General features: G+C 44.6%; 1 protein-coding gene across 2 annotated transcripts in view; it reads left to right on the top strand.

Moving 5' to 3' along the window:
* The first annotated feature begins 2,501 nt into the window (after positions 1 to 2,501).
* Positions 2,502 to 20,637, top strand: part of Cep120 (centrosomal protein 120) — a 63,914-nt gene continuing 45,778 nt past the window's right edge. The window contains exons 1-7 of one of the 2 annotated variants that reach the window (XM_011246906.2): positions 2,502 to 3,650; positions 3,791 to 3,856; positions 7,930 to 8,086; positions 9,546 to 9,660; positions 12,354 to 12,495; positions 16,899 to 17,047; positions 20,394 to 20,591. In XM_011246906.2, the coding sequence (XP_011245208.1) occupies positions 3,808 to 3,856; positions 7,930 to 8,086; positions 9,546 to 9,660; positions 12,354 to 12,495; positions 16,899 to 17,047; positions 20,394 to 20,591 (810 nt within the window). In that variant the 5' untranslated portion in view covers positions 2,502 to 3,650; positions 3,791 to 3,807. The remainder of the gene's footprint in view (positions 3,651 to 3,790; positions 3,857 to 7,929; positions 8,087 to 9,545; positions 9,661 to 12,353; positions 12,496 to 16,898; positions 17,048 to 20,393; positions 20,592 to 20,637) is intronic. The other variant, NM_178686.4, reaches the window with a different exon arrangement.

Genomic DNA, 20,637 nt, shown 5'->3' with positions numbered 1-20,637 from the left:
AGATGCCATATTTAATTGTCCCATTTATTGATAAAGGATCGGGTTTAAAGGGCTATTTGTGTTGCCATTAATTAGGTGTGTTTTTTCTCCTCCCTCCCCTCCCCCACCTACTCTCCCTCTCTTCTCCTTTCTCCCTCTTTTTCTTGAACATTGTTATTTTTGACAATTTTATACATGTAAACAATGTATTTGTTCGCACTTTGAACTCTCTCTTTCAATGCCCAAACACTCCCCAACACATCTGCCTCCCTACTTTCAGGTCCCTGCCTTTCTTTTGTCTGTCTGTCTTTTTCCTGTGACCACTGAGTCCAGCTAGTGTTGCCTGCTGGAATGCTGGCTGGTCTTGTCCTGACCAGGTGGAAGTCTAGTGTGTGTGTGACTATAACTGCAGTAAGTCTAATGGCCATGTCCTCCCAGCTGTCACAACATGTCACAACACTTTATTCTTTAGTTCTCACTCGTCCTGTTCTCTCTTCAGTGACAGGCCCTGAGCCTTGGAGCAGTTGTCTTTCTGATTTAGAGTCAAGGTCTCACTGTACAGCCCAGGTTGGCCTAGAATTTTCAGGAATCCTCCTGCCTCAGCCCCTTGAGTGCTGGTATGACAAAGGGACATGCCTCCACACCCAGCTCATTCCTTCTTCCAAATGGAGGCTGGTTTTCTAAGCAGTTCTTAAAGGTCAGGTATTGCTATCACATTTTTACAAACAGCAGGTATTCAATAAGGGTGTTAATTTTATTAGTCCTGGGATTTCATTTTAGATTTATTAAATATATATCTCTGGGCCTGTTTATATGCATGGAGATGGACTGAAGAAAGGAAATTTTAATATAATTTATAATTTCTTCTGTAGTATGCTATAGAAGTTGTTGAAAATAAATCAGAAAAATACTACAAAGTAGGGTTTATTCAAAATGTGAAATAGATATAGAAAAAAAGGGCTTGCTATGAACCAAGATGTCCTTTTGTTTGCAGAAATTTATAGAAATAGAAAGTTACCTAATACGATTAGCTAGCAGACTGACACACTGTATACTTTGTATGCTGGTACTGTGATGAATCTTCCATTGTCTAATAGATACAATTTACACATGCTATAAACATTTTCTTATGTATTTGGCTACAGTAATTGGTACTTCATAAGCCTGTAATAGAATTTCCTCGGAGGAATTTAAACTAATATGTGATGCTTTATGCTAGAATCGGAGCCTCTTGCTGTTAGACAACAAGAGGGGAATTAGATTATGGAACCATGGACTTAGATGATGACGGAATTACAGCCCATTTGTAGAGGGCAACTTCCATATCATTAATTTTGTACACTCTGTGAGAAATAAAGGAACTGTGCAAATGATGCTGGTCAGTTTTCAGCAACTTCAGTGAGGGGACCTCACAAAAGAGGTTTAGGGAGGAAACCCTGTAGCAGAGAGCTAAACCACTACTGCAGTAAAGACACCTGCTGCCACGCCTGACCTGAGTCTGATCCCGAGGATCCCACATAGAAGGACAGAACTGACTTCCAGAAGTTACCTCTAAGTGTGCCCCCACAACACACACACACACACACACACACACACACACACACACACACACACACACAGCAATATGTTTTGAAAAGAGAGCTAGATCAAAAAATGTACTACAAGAAAAACATTTGTGTGTGTGTGTGTGTGTTTCACATGTGTTCATGTGCCCTTGGAAGCCAGAGAGGTTGTTGGAACTCCATGGCGCTGGAATTACAGATAGTTGTGAGTTGCCTGCCTGGGTGCCAGGAACTGAACTCAAGTCTTGTGGAAGAGCATCAAGTACTATTAACTTCAAAACCATCTCTTCACTCTCTCTCTCTCTCTCTCTCTCTCTCTCTCACACACACACACACACCTGCCTTCATTTGATTAATTTTACAGATTTTTTTTTTTTTTTTTTTTTTTTTTTTGAGACAGGGTTTCTCTGTGTAGTCCTGGCTGTCCTGGAACTCACTTTGTAGACAAGGCTGGGCTCGAACTCAGAAATCCACCTGCCTCTGCCTCCTTCAGCAAATCCTACCGGCGTGCGCCACCACTACCGTCAGATTTTTTTTTTTTTTTAATGATGTGACTATTTTCTGGAATGTAGTGATAATCTAATCTGGGTTTGCAGCTTTGGTGGATATCCGAAAGGAAAATAAGTGTATGTTTTAAATAAAAAATATATAAATTATAAAAAAGTCAGTTTTTGTAGCGATTAAACCATATGATTAATTATTCATGTAAAAAGATAAATATATAACATTTAACATAACACCTCTTAGAAAGAAAAAACCTGCTTTTCACATAAGCCAGCTGTGATTCTTCTTTTAGATACCTACCCTCCACAAAGAAATTTTTTCGAGACAGTGTTTCTCTGTATAGCCCTGGCTGTCCTGGAACTCACTTCGTAGACCAGGCTGGCCTCAGAACTCAGAAATCTGCCTACCTCTGCCTCCCGTGTGCTGGGATTAAAGGTGTGCGCCACCACACCCAGCTAGCTCAGTCTTAATATCCTTTTCTTTTGTAGACAAAGAAGAGAAAGACAGCAGTGCAGAAGATAGCAGCAGGGATCAGAGATTGAATTATAATTGCTCTCAAAACATCTTCTAGGTCTACAGAGCAAGAAAGCAGCAGGTGTCGGCACACCTACTCCACTACTTCGTGAGATCTCTCTTCAGCTATTTTATTGTTTCGCCCTATTACCTGTCATGGTGTTTTACTTTTGACTTTCCGGGAGGAATTCTTGCAAATTTTAACGCTAACAGAGTCCACGATGGCTCTAACAGATTCACTTTTTAGGTTTTAAGTTAGATAAGCTTCAAAATACATCTAATCCCCCCCTCCCCCATGAAATCGGAAAGGGAAATGTGGGTTCAGGGCACTCCCACCCCTTAACTTTTGGCCTTGATTTTGCAAATTTAATATGTCTGCGTAGAAACTACTTATTTAAATATTCTCACCCACGTGACAATGTTTTTCCTCTCTCTCTTTGTGTTTCTAAGGTACAGCTTAATCTGGGAGAGATTACGTCAGCGCCAGCGGTTACAGTAACTACCGTATTGACGCTACTTGTTTTCATAGGACAAACAGGGAAGTGCTGAGTAAGAACAGTTCACACTCTGGCCATTCTTCTTCTTATTATTTTTGGTGACAATGCATTCAGTTATGTTGACGCCAGGTGCCTGAGAGCTAGGATTAAAAAAAAAAAAACAAAACGCTATTGTTTCATTTCTTAGATTAAAGCGGAGCATAAGGCTCAAAACACACTGCCCTCCTACTCTTTAAAGATCCAAACTACGCAGGACCAGGAAGCGTTTAGAGCACTGGTGCGCTTGCGCGGCCTGTGACCCGGGAGGGGGTGGTGGTTCAAGTCTCCTGCCTTTCCGCTTGCGACCAGCAGGCGGCGCTGCGGGCTAATGCAGCCGCGTCTCCCCGGGGCTCTTGGAAAGAGCGTCAAAGGGCGGGAGGTGAAGGCGGCTGATGGACGTTCTATCCCCGACCGCCCTGGTCTCTATCACCCTTTGTCCTCCAGCCTCCCCCGGGCTCTCGGCCTGCGGGCCTGGTTGCTAGGCGGAAGCGGGGCGCGGCGGCGTCCGCTGCGGCTGCCCGGGCGTTTGAATAGCGGCTTAGCAGGCGGCAAAAAGGTGCGGGGCTGGCGGGCTTGTGGGGCGGCAGGGCCGGGCAGCGGAGCGGCATTCGCCGAGCCGGGGCTGGGTTAGGGCCTGGGCGGCGGGCCGGGGAGCGGGGCCGGCCTGCGCACCTCAACTCGGCTTCTTTCCTGCAGACCCTGCCGCCGCGACCATGGTCCCCAAGTCCGACCAACTGCTCATCGTCGTATCCATCCTCGAAGGTGAGCGGCCTCGGGGTTTAAAAAAAATTTTTTTTGCAACTGCTGCTTCCCGAGCTTCAGCAGAATAATGTGTAACCGGGGCTTTGTTAACCTTACGAACCCTGTCATCTCTGCTTTTGTGGTCCCCGAAGACTTGTTTCAGTTGCACGGAGCGAGGTCTGTTAGGCAATTGATTTAAACATCTCTCCGGGGAACGTGAGTGCTATTAGGGATAAGTGATATTTAGCGTGACTTAGCCGTAGCCCCAGAGAATGTAGAAAAAAACCGATCTCCATCACAAGCAGCCTGTCGATGGCTTTTATATCCGAGCTAAAAGTGCCTGCAAAGCAAGTTCTGTTCCGCAGTCCCCGCTAATGCCATTTGTAAGAACTTTGCCATTGACTTTAATACAAGCTTTGTACCATTCCGGATCTGTTGCCGAGACTGTCCCCTTTACATGTCTCCATGGCCTACCGCGGGTGCTAACCGTGGTTAAGGTGTACTAAATGATCCTTGCGTGTTTGTTGAGCGAGTGACATTTGTTTATCGGGGACTTACTGAATGCCAGGCACTGGCCTGGCAAGGCAGGTGGCTCTGGGTCTAGAAGCTTAGGGAGGAAGTTAAGTGGGCAGCGCGTCAAGCTGGGATGACCACCTCTTTTGGGGAACGGTTTCCTGAGGAGATGGCAGCTATGTGGATCTTAGAGCTAATTGGGAATGGGTCAGATGACAGAGGCTGGACAGATGGATGGTCTAGCTGCAAAAAGCACTTAAGGTGTGGAAAAAGAAGCTCTGCTTTGCTCTCAGACTCATTCAACAAATGTTGCCTCGATTTATCCTAGTTAGCTGATGGCAGCAAAGAGGGGTTTCATAAACTGGAACAGGTTATCAGTGTGAGGATTCTTGAGTGTTTAGCCACAGGTATTGATTGCTTCAACCCCTCTCCCCTCAGGAGAAGTCTGATAGTGTTTGAGGAGAGGGAAGAAAGGGAAAAAAAAAAAAAAAACACAGTGTAAAATTAGTTTCTGAGTTTGGAATAAGAAATTGGCCAGAAGGCATTAAACAATAGCGACAATAATAATTGTTTCTTTACTGCTTAAAAATACAGGATTGAGCAGGGAGTGGTGGCGGCTCGGGCCTTTAATCCCAGCACTTGGCTCAGAGCAGGCTAATAATCTCTGTGAGGTCAAGGGCAACCTGGTCTGCTGGTGATTTCCTGCACCCCTCACCCCAACAAACAAATAACAAAACACCCAAATCAACAAAACCCCCGCAAGACTGAAACAATCCGTTGACTTTTAATTGGTTGATAGAGGCTGTTAAATTTAGAACTGGGACCTTCTCTGTGGAAAAAAAAAAAATTGTAGTGATTTTCTGTCCTCGGTGACATAGGGGTCTGTTTTACTTGGGATGAACAAATTAGTGTGCAAGACACCTTATGTTGGGCTAACGTGATGCAGACCATAAACGTGGGTGTGGCAGGAGGAGCAGTGATGGAAGTGGCTTCTTTCCTAAGCCCTAGACAGACAAGGGTAGAAGAAAGTCATTTCTGGTGACTAGATCCGCCAGGATAATGAGAGTGAACACGGTGGGTGGACCGAGGCCGCAAGAGGAAGGTGAGTATTTAGGAATATTGTACTTGGTCAGAACGAACCAGAGTGAATCGGCTTTGGAGGGCCTCGGAAGCCACGGAGTGTTATTCTAAGGAAAGTGTCCGTGGCTGTAGTCCCACCTAGAGAAAGGAACTTGACTCGGGTTTGGTTTGTGAGTTCTCAGGAAAGAGAACCAGGAGGCAGCGATGTCGGTTAGGTTGTCACCACAGACACACCTAAAACTGGCATCAGGTCCTCTCCCCAGCCCTGCTGGTGTTTGCATTGAACCTGGGTACCCAGGATTCCCTGCCTTCCAAAGGATCGCCGAGGGTTGGTTTTATTTTAGCTGTTACATACACGGTCTCCACTGCCTGCCTGGGTTCAGACCTTTACTATCCCTGCCCTGTAGTAATGGTCTCAGTCTGTTTTCCTAACATTTCCTTCCTTTCCAGAAATAGCTGCTGCCCACAACTACCTGGCAATCGTCTTCCTCATCCATAGATACTGTTTTAATTTTTCCAGAGTTCTAAAGGGGTTACTACACTCTTAGAGTAAGCGTGGCCCTTCCTGTTAAGAACATCTGCCCACCCTTTAAGTGTCCTATATCCCCAGGACTCTGGCTACACTGAGCTACTTAGCATTTCTTAGCTACATTCCTAGAAATGTCTCTTATTGAAAGGACCCGAATTTCTACGTGGGGCAGAACCATTGTGCACTGGGTTCCAGGATAGACACACAAGGTTTCTGTTGTCTGCCTCCTCGCTGTGATAAAGGCAAGGCAGCCTGGGGAGGGAAGGGTTATCTCATCCTGCATCCCACTCCCAGGTCATCGTTGAGGGAAGTCAGAGCAGGAACTGGAGCAGTCCTGGAGGACGGAGGATGCTTACTGGTTTGCTTCCCATGGCTTCCTCAGCCTGCTTTCTTCTGTACGATACAGGACCGCCTGCCCAGCGGTGGCACAGCCCACATCACAACTGTCATTAATCAAGTAAATGACCCACAGACTTACCTACCTACAAGCCAATCAGATGGAGGCATTTTCTCCATTGAGGGTCCCTCTTCCTAGATGACTCCAGCTTATGCCAAGTTGGCAAAAAAAAAAAAAAAAAAAAAAAGAAACAAAAAACCCTAACCAGCGCAGAGTTTAAAGCAAGAGCCTCGGGCTGCCATTGTTAAAGGGCATTTTTAGATTTATTTATTTACTTTTGTATCTGTGTGAGTGTGTGCATACCTGTTCATGCCTTTAGAGACCAGAAGCCAGCTTTGGTCACCTCCTCAACCACTCTACCTGTTCTCCCTGAAGCTTGGAGACAGCCTCCCTCAGTGATCCTGGTGTCTCTCAGCTGATGCTCTGGGAGCTGCATTTATGTCACAGGCTGCCTGGCTTGTTCCTCCCAACCCCAGTCCTCACGCTTGAGCAGCAAGCCTGCTTCTCCCCGTGTCTCTAGTCCCTCACCCAACACTCCTAAGGCTACAGTTGGGGTTCTTTTCTTTCTTCCTTAAAACCAGAGCATCGCTTTTGTGACTGATTGTTGAAGTTCTCACGATGAACTGGGCGCTGCGACGGTTGCCTCTCTTGGTTTGGGTGGCGGTGATGGACTTCTCCCTTGGCCATCTTCCAGGCACCACATTGGCACAGTCTTGGCAATATGTTGTCCCTTACCTTGGCACTCCGGTTTTACTTTCTCTTTGATGGGAAGCCTGTGTTTGTCACAGGGGGACTTGTGGGTGGTAGGTGTTTGGGTCGCAGCGGTGGCACGTGTGTGTCTTGGTGCAGGGCTTGTTTTCCACACGGTGCAGTTCCTTTTCAGCTTCTGCTGCCCACAGACCCCGCTTAGGGTTTGTTCTGGGGTCTCGTCATCCAGGCTCTTGGCTTCTACTTAACAAGTGTTGGGGTTGTCTGTGTGCACCTCCAACTCGACAAATTTGGTCTTTTCTACCCATTTAATTCCTAACCAAGAACTTTGTGTGTGTGAGATGTTTATTTGATAGTGGCTATAATTCCCTTCTCTCAGCAAAGTGGAGGCCACAGTCATTGACTCTGTGCAAGAGGGTTAGCGATTCTTACTCTCTGTTCACTTTCTTCTAGTTTTGAAATTTTCTCCCTCGTAGGCCCATGGTTTTCTTTTTAGGACAAGTACCTGTTTTATTCTTTTTGAAGCCATTTATTTTACCATTTGTTTATCTCCCTTTTAATGTACCGATCTGTGAGCAAGTGAGTGGGTGCACTCTTGCTGTAGGGCCTGATAACCTGTTAGAAATGCAGGCTTCCAGGCCCACCTAAACCCGATGAATCTCTGCAGTGATTCATAGTCACATAGTGCTGGAGAAGCAATAATTGCTAAATTACAGCTTCCAGTTTATGAAAGTAAGTGTAGATGCATTTGAGAGATAGTTTATGCAACATGTCCGCCGGTCAGCTCCCTGTAGCAGACCTCAGTATTTAAAACATGCGACAAATGATCCTCTTTGGTTTCTGTATGTGTGTGTATTCTTTCACCAGGTCGCCATTTCCCCAAACGTCCAAAGCATCTGCTCGTGGTGGAAGCAAAGTTTGATGGGGAGCAGCTGGCTACTGATCCTGTCGACCATACTGACCAGCCAGAATTTGCTACTGAGCTAGCCTGGGAGATTGACAGGAAAGTCCTTCATCAGCACCGGTGAGGCTGCTCGCACTGTGGCAGCGTCTTTGTCCTTTCCCATAGCTTTTTATGTTTTATAACCTTCTGGTTATAGTGATAATCACATTTGTTGGGTGTTTTGTTTTGTGTGTTTTTGCATTTCTGCTCTTGAGACAGGGTCTTTCTTGGTTTGACTTTGTGTTGTGATAAAGCACCCTCATGAAGCAACTTAAGGGAGAAAGGGTAACTTAGTCCCCAATTCAGGCTACCGACATCGTTGTAGGGAAGTGAGGGTTGCAGGAGCTTGGAGCTTGTGGCGGTAAGTCACATTCCATCTGCAGCGGGGCGCACAGTGGGGCGCACAGTGGGGTGCATAGTGGTGCATTGATGCACACATGCTTGTGCTCACCTTACCCTCGAAGCTCTTACACATTCAGGACACCCTGCCTGGGCATGGAGCCACCCACATGGGCAAGGCTTCCCACCTCATTTAAATTGTACATTTTTAAATGAACTTCATGACTAGAAACATCAAGAACAATAGTACTTTTATTAAATGATTAAAAATATAATTCTAAAATCTGAGCATATTATAATATGGTTTGCCTCTGATCCCAGTACTTTGGAGGTGGGGTTCAAGGCTAGCTTGGGCTGCATAGAACCCTGTCTCAGAAAAAAGAAAAGAACCTACCACCATCAAAACTCCCACACCACTATGGTACTAAATCAAATCAGAACAGAAAATTAGCAAAATTCAAGAATCCTTATTGCTTTTATTGGTGGATTAGAACATAAATTTATTTGAAGGTCTATTCTTAATGAATGTTAAGGTTTTGTCTTTTTACTGGCTTTCAGAATATTTGCTTAGGCTGAGTTCTGTTATGCGATGTAATTGTCTAAGCACCATGTAATACAGCTAAGAATTCCTAAGTGGATTTTGTGCTAAGTGGAGTTAAATAGTGACTCCATTGGCTCAGTGGTGCCAGCCTCTATTCAGCTCTGCATGAGCTGGAACAGGGGTTCCCAGATTCCCCCAAAGACCACACTGTACCAGTCACTGTCATCGTACAGGTCATTGCCAAGTGTTGTATTACTAAATCTTAGTAGTTAGATTTTGTGACATTTAATTATTAAGTTTACTTTTTTTTTTTTTAGCTACAAAGAAAGCTGGAAGCAAATATGTATCTTTTATATGGAACAGTACTGTATAAGAAAAATCATTTTTTTTTTGTCATTCTAAACATGATACTTTCTGACTTGCAGAGGACTGGATATTAATTATCACAGTGGTGTAGGAAGAACCTGGTTGACCTAGTTGGTATACAGATAAATAGATAAAAGTAATAGTTCTTCCCAGGTAAGGGATCATTTAGAAAATACAGAGTCGATACAGCTGGCCCAGCAAGGGTGTAATCTGGAGGATACAGTTATCTTGCGGCTTGGAGAAAGCTGGCTTAAGCTGGGAAAGCCTCACTCTTTCCTATGGACATCACTGCAGGTTACAGCGCACGCCGATCAAACTCCAGTGCTTTGCCTTGGACCCGCAGACTTCTGCCAAGGAAACCGTAGGCTACATTGTTTTGGACTTAAGAACAGCTCAAGAAACAAAGCAGGTATGGTCCTTTTGGCTTTGTTTATTATGATGATAAATAGTTGATTAAATAAATACCATACGAAAGAACAGAGTATCCAGTCACAGCCTCAAGGTGAGTGTAGACTCTAGCTTCAGTTGCATTGGATTTGAAAATTCCAACCTTTCACTTGTTCTTGTGAGCCATCTTTCTCCAGGAAACTTGCTCTGGAGCTCAGATCTGTGTAAAAGGAACTGCCCCCCACGGCAGAGGCTGGGCTCTTCTCTTAGAGGCTGTCCTCCTGCAGTGGGGCCCTCGGGTCAGTGAACTTTCCTCGCCCCTCTCTGTTTCCCAGGTCCTAAGTCCAGAAGTCTCTTGGACACTCTTCTGCTCCCTCCTTAGCCATCGGTGCAGTGACTTTGTGAACTTGTGATCTTTTCTGCGTTTTCCCAGCTGCTGTCCCTTCTAAGCCACTGTAGTTTCTTACCGTGGCTATCACAATGCCCTGGTTGGTACCCTTGCTTTCTAGCTCTGTATCCTTGGAGCTGTGTTACTCAGATGTGTCTACTAACTCCAGCTCAGGATGCTGTTTTCCTTAACCTTCCTTATGAAGCTTGATACATTCCAGCACTTTTGAGACTGAGGCAGGGGGATTACAAGTTTGAGGTCATCTTGGACTGCATACATACTAAGACCTGGCCTTCTGCAAAGTAGCCCCTAAAATCTGACATTTAAAAGTTTGTGTCAAGCCAAAATAAATATTTTTTTAGAGACAGTTTGAAGGAGCAGCAGGCTGGCCCTGGTGTTTGGGCTTGTGCCTGTGAGTACTGAGAAGCCTTGGGCTGCCTTGTCACACTCCCCTCGGCATCTTCGCTCCTCAGACCAGACACCAGAGCCTGGCAGTGGTGGTACACCCTTAATCCCAGCCCGGGGCATCAAAGGCAAGTGGATCTCTGTGAGTCTGAGGCCAGCCTGGTCTTCAGAGTGAGTTCTGGGACAACCAAAGCTACACAGAGAAACCCTATCTTGAACAACCCACCCCACCCGCATCCCCCAAAAGAGCACCAACAAAATTGTACCAAAATAGACAATGTCTTTTGTTCTGATAAAAACATTGAGTAGGTTTCAATTGATGTTGCTTCAGGCTCTGCCCTGGGTCTCAGGGTTGAAGTTTAGGGCTCTTTTGTGCTAGACGTGCGTCCTATATTGAGCTGTATCTGTAGTTCTTACTTCTTACTCTGAGTTACCCCTGTAGGCCTTGCCTCCTAAGTAGCCGAGATTACAGGTTTGCCTTATGTTTTCCTTTTTATTGATATGTGTTTTTCAGGCTTTTATAAATCTTATATTTCTTATATTACCATAATAATATCATTAAGATATTATAGTAGGCTCTTTAAAACAGGACCTAAAGGTTTTTATAGTAGTTGGCAACAATAACTCATTTAAGGACAAGCATGTGGACCAAGGTTAACCTTGAACTTCAGTACTCTTGCCTCAGCAACTTAAAGTGCTACACACAGATAGTCATGTGCCAGTTATATTAATTTTTTTTTAAATGTATGTATAGGTGTGAAATGGCACCCCTGCTGACTGGTTCTTGCACCCGTGGCACACTTTTTCCTAGCTTGAGCCATGTGTTCTGGCTGGTCTGGGCACTGGAAATGCTGAGGGTGCCGTCTTTGGGGTAGTCAGGTAGTATAGGCTACCACACCCAAGAAGGCCTTTGTTGTGAGTGTCTGCCCAGTAAATGGGTCATGATGCAGAACAGGGCCTTTTCTGTAACATTTAATGCTATTTGTTAGTAGTGTCTTGTCACAGTTCTAATGCTGTGAAGAGACTGTGACAACTCTATAAAGGAAGATGTTTAACTGGGGGCTTGTTTACAGTCTTAGAGGCTTCGTTCATGATCGCTGTGTTGAGGAGCATGGTCACAGGCATGTCAGCACGTCAGGCACCGTGCTAGAGAAGCAGTTGAGAGCTGCTGCTTGTTTCACAGGTTGAGAGAGTGAGATTGGGTTTGGTATGGGCTTTTGAAACCTCAGAGCCCATCCCCGCGGCACGCTTCCTCTAACAAGGTCACGCCTGTTCCCAACAAGGCCACACATACTCCAATAAGATCACACTCGAATCCTTTTAATCCTTTCAAACAGTTCCACTCCTTGGTGACTAAGCATTCAAATGTATCAGCCTGTGGGGGCCATTTCTACTCAGAGCACCACAAGTCATAATGTTTTCATTTTCTTAGTTGTTATAAGCAAGGCAGAGTACAAAGAAGCACTGAGCAGAGGAGTTGAGGGACCAGACGATAACAGGCTTTGGCCATTGACGGATGGCCTGATATCGGAGACAGAAGACTGAAGATGGATGTGTATCGTTTTCTCCCCTGTGATATTTACTTGACAAAGTGTTGGAATGGGAACAGAGAAGGCTGTCTAAACACTTCAGTATGGTTCTTGAAGGGAAATGTAGTTGATGGCTTCCTAATCAATATTAATTTCTTTTGAAGAAAATGTGAAAAGAAATTATGTTGTTCTCTGAGACAGGGCATCACTGTGGAGCCTTGGGCATCCTGGAGCTCACAGGTTGACTCGGAACTCGGAGACTTGCTTGCCTCTGCCTCCTTAGTGCTGGGATTAAAAGCTCTGCCACCATATGCTGGGGAAAAGTGAAAACCTCAAAGAACATTCTGAGTACTTCCCCTGTGAACATTCTGTGCTCTCTGCTTTGTCGTGCAGGCTCCCAAATGGTACCAGCTGCTGAGTAACAAATACACCAAGTTCAAGGCCGAGGTGCAGATCAGCCTCACTTTGGAGACAGATACAAAGGCCCAGGTGGATAGTTATAAAGCAAAAGCAGCCCCGCCTCGGGATGGAAAAGGTTTGTACATCCCCTGCCTCTGGTGGGTTTGTTGTTTCGCTGTGCTTGTTTGTTTGTTTTGAGACAGTGTCTCAAGCAGACCAGCTGGCCTGGCCCTCACGGTGTAACTGAGGCTGGTCTTGTACTCCTTATCCTCCTGCCTCAGCTTCTTGGTTGTCTGGGTTATAGGCGTGTACTGCCACATGTAGTGTGCATCTTCTCATAAAGACTTTCTTGCACAAGTTCCTCTGTGCACTCACTTTAGGAAGGGTGATGTCCTGGGTCAGCCCGTGTGTCAGGCAGACACAATATGGTGGGCACAGGTAACATGTGTAGCACTTGACGACAGAGGTTAGCTCTTACTTACAAATCTTAGAACTTGGGAAAGCGTGTTTTCTTAACTTTATAGGTATTAGAACAGAGAATTTTGTATTTTAAAAATTGTTACTTAGAAAAAGTTTCTTTCCAGAATTAGTTTAGGAAAGCCCCCAAATGTAATGTTTATTATTTGACTGCAGTTTAACAAAACTACATGCGTATGTATGTATGTATAAACTCACTGAGATTTGCCTGTCTCTGCATGCCAAGGACTGTGATAGAGACACTGTCTTAGTCAGGGTTTCTATTCGTGCACAAACATCATGACCAAGAAGCAAGTTGGGGAGGAAAGGGTTTATTCGGCTTACACTTCCACATTGCTGTTCATCACCAAGGAAGTCAGGACTGGAACTCAAGCAGGTCAGGAAGCAGGAGCTGATGCAGAGGCCATAGAGGGATGGTACTTACTGAATTGCTTCCCCTGGCTTGCTCAGCCTGCTCTCTTATAGAACCCAAGACTACCAGCCCAGAGATGGTCCCACCCACAAGGGGCCTTTCCCCCTTGATCACTAACTGAGAAAATGCCTTACAGCTGGATCTCATGGAGGCATTTCCTCAACTGAAGCTCCTTTCTCTGTGATAACTCCAGCTGTGTCAAGTTGACACAAAACTAGCCAGTACAGACACTCACCAACATACCTGGCACACTTTGGCATCGTAGTAAAATTGGAGAGTACAGAATGTCCCCCGTGCCTTCAGTGTGTATTCACAGAGCAGCTTGTCCACTACAACTCAGCATTCCGATGGTGGTGCAATCGATGAAACATCATTGGTGCGTTCTCACCAGAAGCCCAGTTTGCACTGGATGTCAGTATACACAGCGCACACATACACACGCAAAGGTGTGTCTGCATGTATGTCTATATATTCCAGGTGTGCATGGTGCTGGTAGAGGTTAGACAGTATCAGATCCCTGGAACTGGAATTATAGTTAGGAGCTACCCTGTGTGTGCTGGGAACTGAGCCCTGCTCTTCTGCAAGAAGCCAGTGCTGTTAACTGCTGAGCCATCTCTCTGGTCCAGATTTCACTTTTGGTGTTGTTCATTGTTTGGGATTTTTGGGGTGATGCCATGTACCCCATGGAGTTGAAGTTAGAAAAGGTTCACTGTTGGGTGTCCTTTGTGCTCTGCCTGTTTAGCCTTCCCTTTCCACAGGTCCTAGTTTTGGTTTAGGTACACCCAGAGGATAGTTCAGGTAACAGGGACTTAATTTCTAAGATCCTGATAGAATTTGGAGTTGGGTCCTTTGAGAACTAACTGACCTGCAGGACTCTGCCTTTATGAATGGACTAATTTCGTTCATGGACTAATGGATTCTTACATTACTGGGCGAGTGAGTTAGTGATCATTAGAGTGGGGCCATCTTTGAAGCCATATGCTCTGTACTGCCTCAGGACCTGAAGAAGCCCCATTAATAAGGGTCTTACTAGCAAGGCTGTTCATGAGAACTGTACGATGGTTTTTATAACTTATAGTCTCAAGTATTGTGATGCAGTAGCAGAAGACGTACTAAGACAGCTGCTGATCTTTCTTGCTGTCTGTGTGGCTTTGCCTCTCAGTGTCATACCACTGGAGTCACAGTTTCTGCACAGGAAGTGTTCTGGTTTTTGTATTATTTGTCTTTCAGCTCTTGTTCATCCATTCCTCTAAGGACCTCTACTTCCTTTTACTAAAAATGTTTAGGAGCAAAAGCTCAGGTGTTAAGTATGCCAGTTGTTACTTCATTATTGCTCTCAGGTCCATTTTGTAGACAAAGTTATGTAATGTGTGCACGTGCGTAAATATATGCGTTTGAGTGCATAAATAGTCTTATCCTGTGCTAATGGGTAACGTGTAAAGAACAGAAGTGTCTCACAGTTCTGGAGGCTTGGACGTCTGAGAAGACACCAGTATCTGATGCTAGTCTTGTTGATGTTCTTCATATGACAGAAGGCCACAGGCAAGGAGTGCACACCCTCTGTCAAGTCCCTTAATGAGCACAGCGCGTCCCATTCTAAAGGAGCTGTTTTGACTTCACTACCTCATAAAGACGCTGCTGCTTTTTTAAAATTGTATTTTTCTGTGTATTAGTGTTTGCCTGTGTGTAGGTGTGTACAGTGTGCTCAGCTTTCAGAAGGGGTCATGGGATCCCCTGGAAGTGGAGTTCCAGACAGTTGTGATGTGGCTGCTGGAAACTGAACCCAGGTCTTCTACAAAACCAGCCAATGCTCTTAGCATCTGTCCAGCCTGAGACGCTGATCTTAGGCCGTCATCACAATTGCCAATAAGTTTCAGCATCTGAATTTTGGAAGAGACACACATGAACTACCATACCTACTAGTATACATTTGTCCATATGTTTTTGATGTTGCATAGTGTGTATTCACATCAGCACTGTTAGTTCCTTTCTGTTCACAGATTTATCCTTATTCCCATACTGACAGCTGTGTTCTTGGCCGTGAGAAATCCTCATGCTTTCTGTTTATTTTTCTTCTGTTGTTTTGAGATAGTTTCTGAAGTGTAGTACTCACTGTGTAGCCCAGGTTGGCCACAGATTTTTAGCAGTTCTTCTGCCTCAACATCCAAATGTCATTATCCCATGAGCCAGCAGCTGGATCTCCCAATATCATGCTGAGTGCTTCGCTTTCAGAATTTAATTTGATCTTCAACAACCACATAAAAGCTTTGTGGAAGGAAAAATGGAGACTGAAGAACATTCAGTTTTCTGATATAAATAGTAAATGATCCTGGGATTGGGATTTCAACATCTGGCCTGTGTGTCTGCTCCTAACCAGAGGCTGTTCTCAGCCAATGCTGCAGGAACACATTCCTTTGTGAACCACTAAAGGAGAGGGGTTGCTTGCTGATGGTGTGAGTATGCAGATTTTCATATGCTGTGCGTGACACAGTCCCACTGTCTGCCTGCTGTTCGTGCAGTTGCCCTCCGAGTGTGCCCGCTCTTCTGCAGCCCCCAGCATGCTTATCCAGTTCTAGTCTTGTGTATGTCCTTTTCTTTTTCCGTCGTTAATCAGTTTGCAAACCGTTGAACCTATCTGACTTTTCACACTGACTATATTGGTCTCCCCTCAATCCCTTTTCATGGTTTTCCCTTATTGTTAAACTCTGAGGGCTGAGGGCTGTCCCTGTCTCTGCAGCCACTGCTCTTTCTGGTCGTCAGTCCTCAGTGATCTGCCACTCTTGTCTCAGGTCTTTGCTTTTGTATTTAATAATGGCAGTGAACATGGGCCTCAAAGTGTTGGGTAGGCGTCCTGCTGAGGAGCTGTGCTATCAGCATTTGTCACCAACGTTTTGTTTGGAAATAGTACCCTAGTTGCCCAGGCTGGCTGGAAACAAGCCCTGTTTCGGGTGGCAGGAGTCCATTTGCCCCCCCCCTCCCCCCCCCCCCAGTATTTGGGATTGTAAGACTTCCCCACGAGGCCTCCTCAGCCCTGCCTCCTCAGCCCTGCCTCACGAGGCCTCCTCAGCCCTGCCTCCTCAGCCCTGCCTCCTCTGGCTTCATTATCTTGAGCTTGCTCCTGGGTCTGGTATGCACTGTGTCTGTATGGAACATGCTGGGTCTCCGTTCTTTCACCTGCTCACTCTCTCAGCCACGTCTACCATAGTCTTCACTCCAGAGCTCATACGTTCATAAAGAAACCTACGCCACATTCCTTTTCTATGTGGCCTGTTCAGTAATTTTAAAATACTTTACTTCAGAATATTGTTTTTATGTATAGAAAAATAAAGCTTCCTAGAAAAAAAATGAAAGGAAACCTTTTGCAATGCTGCGCCCATGAAAATGGCCAACTTCTTAATTAAATCCATATAGCAAGGTTTCAGATGTGTATAATGGGCCAGGTCTTGTGGCACAGGCCTGAATTCCAGCACATGAGAGGTTAAGATAAGACAAGTGTGACCCCAAGGCCAGCTTAGGTTACATAGTAAGTACCAGGCCAGACTGGGTAACAGTACGTTCAGGACCAAACTGGGCTCTATAATAAGACCTATCGAAAATTAATAAACTATGGGAAGGCACAGTCTGACATAGCTGTGGTTTTGTCTGTGTAGTTCTTGCTAGCCTGGCAGGAGTTGACCCGAAGGACATTGTTGCAGTATTGAATGAGGAAGGAGGCTACCATCAGATTGGACCAGCGGAGCACTGTACTGACCCCTTTATTTTGTCGGTGACGATTGCATTTGCCACCCAGTTGGAACAGGTAAGACATTCCCTCGGACTAATGGCTTTTATTGACTGTTTGAAGTCACATTTGTTTTCTGTGAGCACTTGTACTTGCATGCACATTCCCACACGTGGACTCATACCCCTCATACATGTTGTTTAAAAAGTATAAAAATGTTTGCAATGTTTTCACACCAGTAAGCACTTTTTCTGTAGATTTCAACATCTTGACAACAAGAGAATAGAGCAATTTCAGGGTTAAGGGACAGTGTTTGTACTTGTATATGTGGCGTTGTGAGGAGTAAGGAAGAGGAATTCTACAGTGGCTCTTTTGAATAATATACTGTTTGATGAAATTAGCAATGCCAGGAACATTTGGGTTGGGGATTATATTTTATTGTGTGTAGACTTACAAATGTTAGCCTGTTGTCATGGATGCTAGCAGAAGATAGTATGCTCCTGTGTCAGGATCAGAGGACTTTCTTATGTAGTGAACAACATCAAAATGGGTGTGTTTTCTTGAGCCTCTCTCAGCCCTCCATTTGCTACTTTTCTGTTGCTGTGATAAAACTGTAAGAAAGGCCACTGTGGAAGAAGGCTTTCTTTGGGTGCAACAGGTCCAGAGGGGTAGCGCCATCACGACAGGGAACCATGGCAGCAAGTGGCCTGTAAGGTAGCAGGAAGCAAATCTGTGACTTTCTGTATCTGGGAACAGGAAAAAAAGTGGCTGTGATTGCTCGCTGGTTACATTGTTTCTATTTGGGTGAAACCAAGACACTTAGTGTTTTCCTCTCAGCACTTAACTCAAAGGCAGGGAGAAAGCACTCAGCTCAAACTAAAGCGGCTGGGAGAGTTTCTGCAAGAGTGCAGCGACCGGGGCAGCTTGCTCACTGCTGTAAGGTTAATCATGGAGTCTTGAAAGCTTTGAATTGCATCTTGTGCCTGAATTCTTGGATGATAAAGAATTCCTAAAAGACCCTCTCTGCCTGTAGTAGGAATTACTTGGAAGTTAAACATACTATGAAATACATAAAAACCACTGTAATACAACTTTTTTAATATCAGTTTTTCATCATGAAAGAAAAGTAATAGTTCTCTAACTAAACTTCCCTGAGGTAGTCATTGTTAAGACTAGTGTGTGGTCCTCCAGATACTGTCCAGTTATTTCAGCCAGTGCTGTGGTCAGCACTGTTGTGCTACAATATTCTTCCCTTTCAACTTCACTAAAACAAAAGGAGGCACAAAACAATAATGTCATTTTCTGAAGGTTTCTCCAGAATTAGTGTTCTTTACAATCACATGTCTCAATCCTTGTGACTAAAATTCTCTCGAGTACATTAAAATGTAGGTTAAAACAACCAGTGCACATTTAGTGAAGGTTAGATGTCCAGTGCTGTGGTGTCAGTGTTTTTCCTGCATGTGTGCATGTCTGTGCACTATTTGTGTGCTTGCTACCCTCAAAGGCCAGAAGAGGGCATCAGATTCCTGGCAACTGGAGCTATGGATACTGGTGAGCCATCATGTGGCTGCTGCAAATTGAACCTGGCTCCTCTGAAAAGCAGTAAGTGCTTTAACGACTGAGCCATCTCTCCAGCCACACTATAACTTGTTTTAGCCCAGCAATCCATTTTACTTAAGTGTCATTTTATGACAGTGTGTCATTGCCCACCAAGACCTATGATACCTGACTGTATTTAAGCCATTTCCTATTGAGACATGAAATGTTCACAGTGTAATGCTTAGCAGGGTTTTTTGTTTTTTTGTTTTTTTCTTAGCAGAGTTTTAATGAATATTCATAGTCTGTTTTATATCATGGCTGGTGTGCTGGTTCATGTCTGTACTCTTGTCACTTGGAAGGCTGAGGTAGAAGACTCTGTTTGAGGTCAGCCTGGGATGCATGTCACCCTGACTCAGAAAACTGAAACAAACAAAAGACAAAATAGATGATGTTTCCTATCTCATAAACACAAAGGCCATCTTTTAGTTACACATCGCCACAGGCTAGCAGCTGAGACAGTACAGTTCTAGAATAGTGTGCAGCCACTAATGCTTTGTCAAGTGCCTACAACTGAGCTACATCCCCAGGTTTTGGTGTTTGTGAGACATTAGTTTGAAACTCAGTCCTCCTCCCTTAGGCTCATGAGCGGTGGACTTTAGGAATGCTCCTTCCTTCTAGAATTGCTCCCAAAGTTCTTAATTTGGCTAATTTTTGTGTGTTTTGTTATGTTTTAAAATCAAAAGCATGAACTAAGACTTTAATCTATGAAGTAGCTTGGATTAAGACTGACCATTTTCTCATTGATAAAAGTAGAGCCTTTTTACTAGAGTAAGCATCAGATGAGAGGGCGTGGTAATTAGAAAAGCGTCATTTCAAATCCGTGCTTCCTTCCAAGACGAACTTTCATACAGTCATGAAATGGAAGCTGGAAAACAGTGAAGCCCTCGGTCTCTTTTGGACTTTTCAAGTGTTAAATTAGTTAACTGATTATTCAGTGTCTCTGAAGCCCAGGGTGGCCTCCAACTTAGTTGCAGTTGTGGATGTCCTTGAACTCTCGACCCTCCTGCCTTTACCTCAGAAGCACTAGATTACAGCTTGCACCACGCGTTTTATGCACATTTTATCAAATTAGGTAGTGGGTGTGTGGCATTTGTCATTAATCCTAGTATTAGGGAGGCAGAGGCAGGCAGATCTGAGTCCAAGGCCAGCCTGATCTACATAGCAAGTTCCAGACCAGCCAGCTCTACATACTGAGACTGCCTGTTTTATACTCCCTGCCCTCCAAATATTAGGGGCTGGAGAAATGGGTTAGTGTCAAGTGCATAGGCCCTGGGTTTGGTTTCCAGTACCTAGATGGAGGCTCACAACTGCCTGTAATTCCAATCTGGGGAATCCATTGCTTTCTTCTGGCCTTCATGGGCACTGACTACAAATGGTGCATTTGTCTACATGAGGGTAAAACTCTCACATACATAAAATGAAAATAAATCATTTAAAAGTAATCGGATTAGTAACCTGGGAGCAATTATAGAAGTAAGCAGTATGCTACATGCTTAGAACCCACCACTCAGGAGTCTAAGGCAAGAAGACTGTGAGCTTCAGACCACCTTGTACTATATAGCAAGACCATGTCCAACAGAATGCCAAACACTGGAGATGTAGCTTCATTGTAAAGCACTCGCCTGGCACTTGTAAGAGGTTCAGTTTGGCTCCAAGCGGCACCACCAAAAGAAATCACTAAGTAAACAGAAAGAAGGAAAAGGTCATGTAGCAGAGACTTAAAGTTCTGTACGGTTAGTTTTAATGCTTCAAATCAATGGACGTTCTAGGAAGATTTTTTTGGAGTGCCTTAGATTCTAATAACCTCTTTTCTTTCTATATTTAGTTAATTCCATGTACCATGAAGCTTCCAGAAAGGCAGCCTGAGTTTTTCTTTTACTATTCTTTACTGGGAAACGATGTTACAAACGAGCCTTTCAGTGATTTGATCAACCCAAACTTTGAGCCCGAGAGGGCATCTGTTCGTATACGCAGCAGTGTGGAGATTCTGCGTGTGTACCTGGCTCTTCACTCTAAACTGCAGGTACGTGCCTCTGCAGATGGTTTTCTACTGGAGATGTTTTTAAAGC

The sequence above is a fragment of the Mus musculus genome, chromosome 18 (assembly GCF_000001635.26).
Source record: "Mus musculus strain C57BL/6J chromosome 18, GRCm38.p6 C57BL/6J".
NCBI lineage: Eukaryota > Metazoa > Chordata > Mammalia > Rodentia > Muridae > Mus > Mus musculus.
The sequence above is the reverse complement of the archived record's forward strand: the minus strand, read 5'-3'. Positions and strand labels throughout refer to the sequence as shown.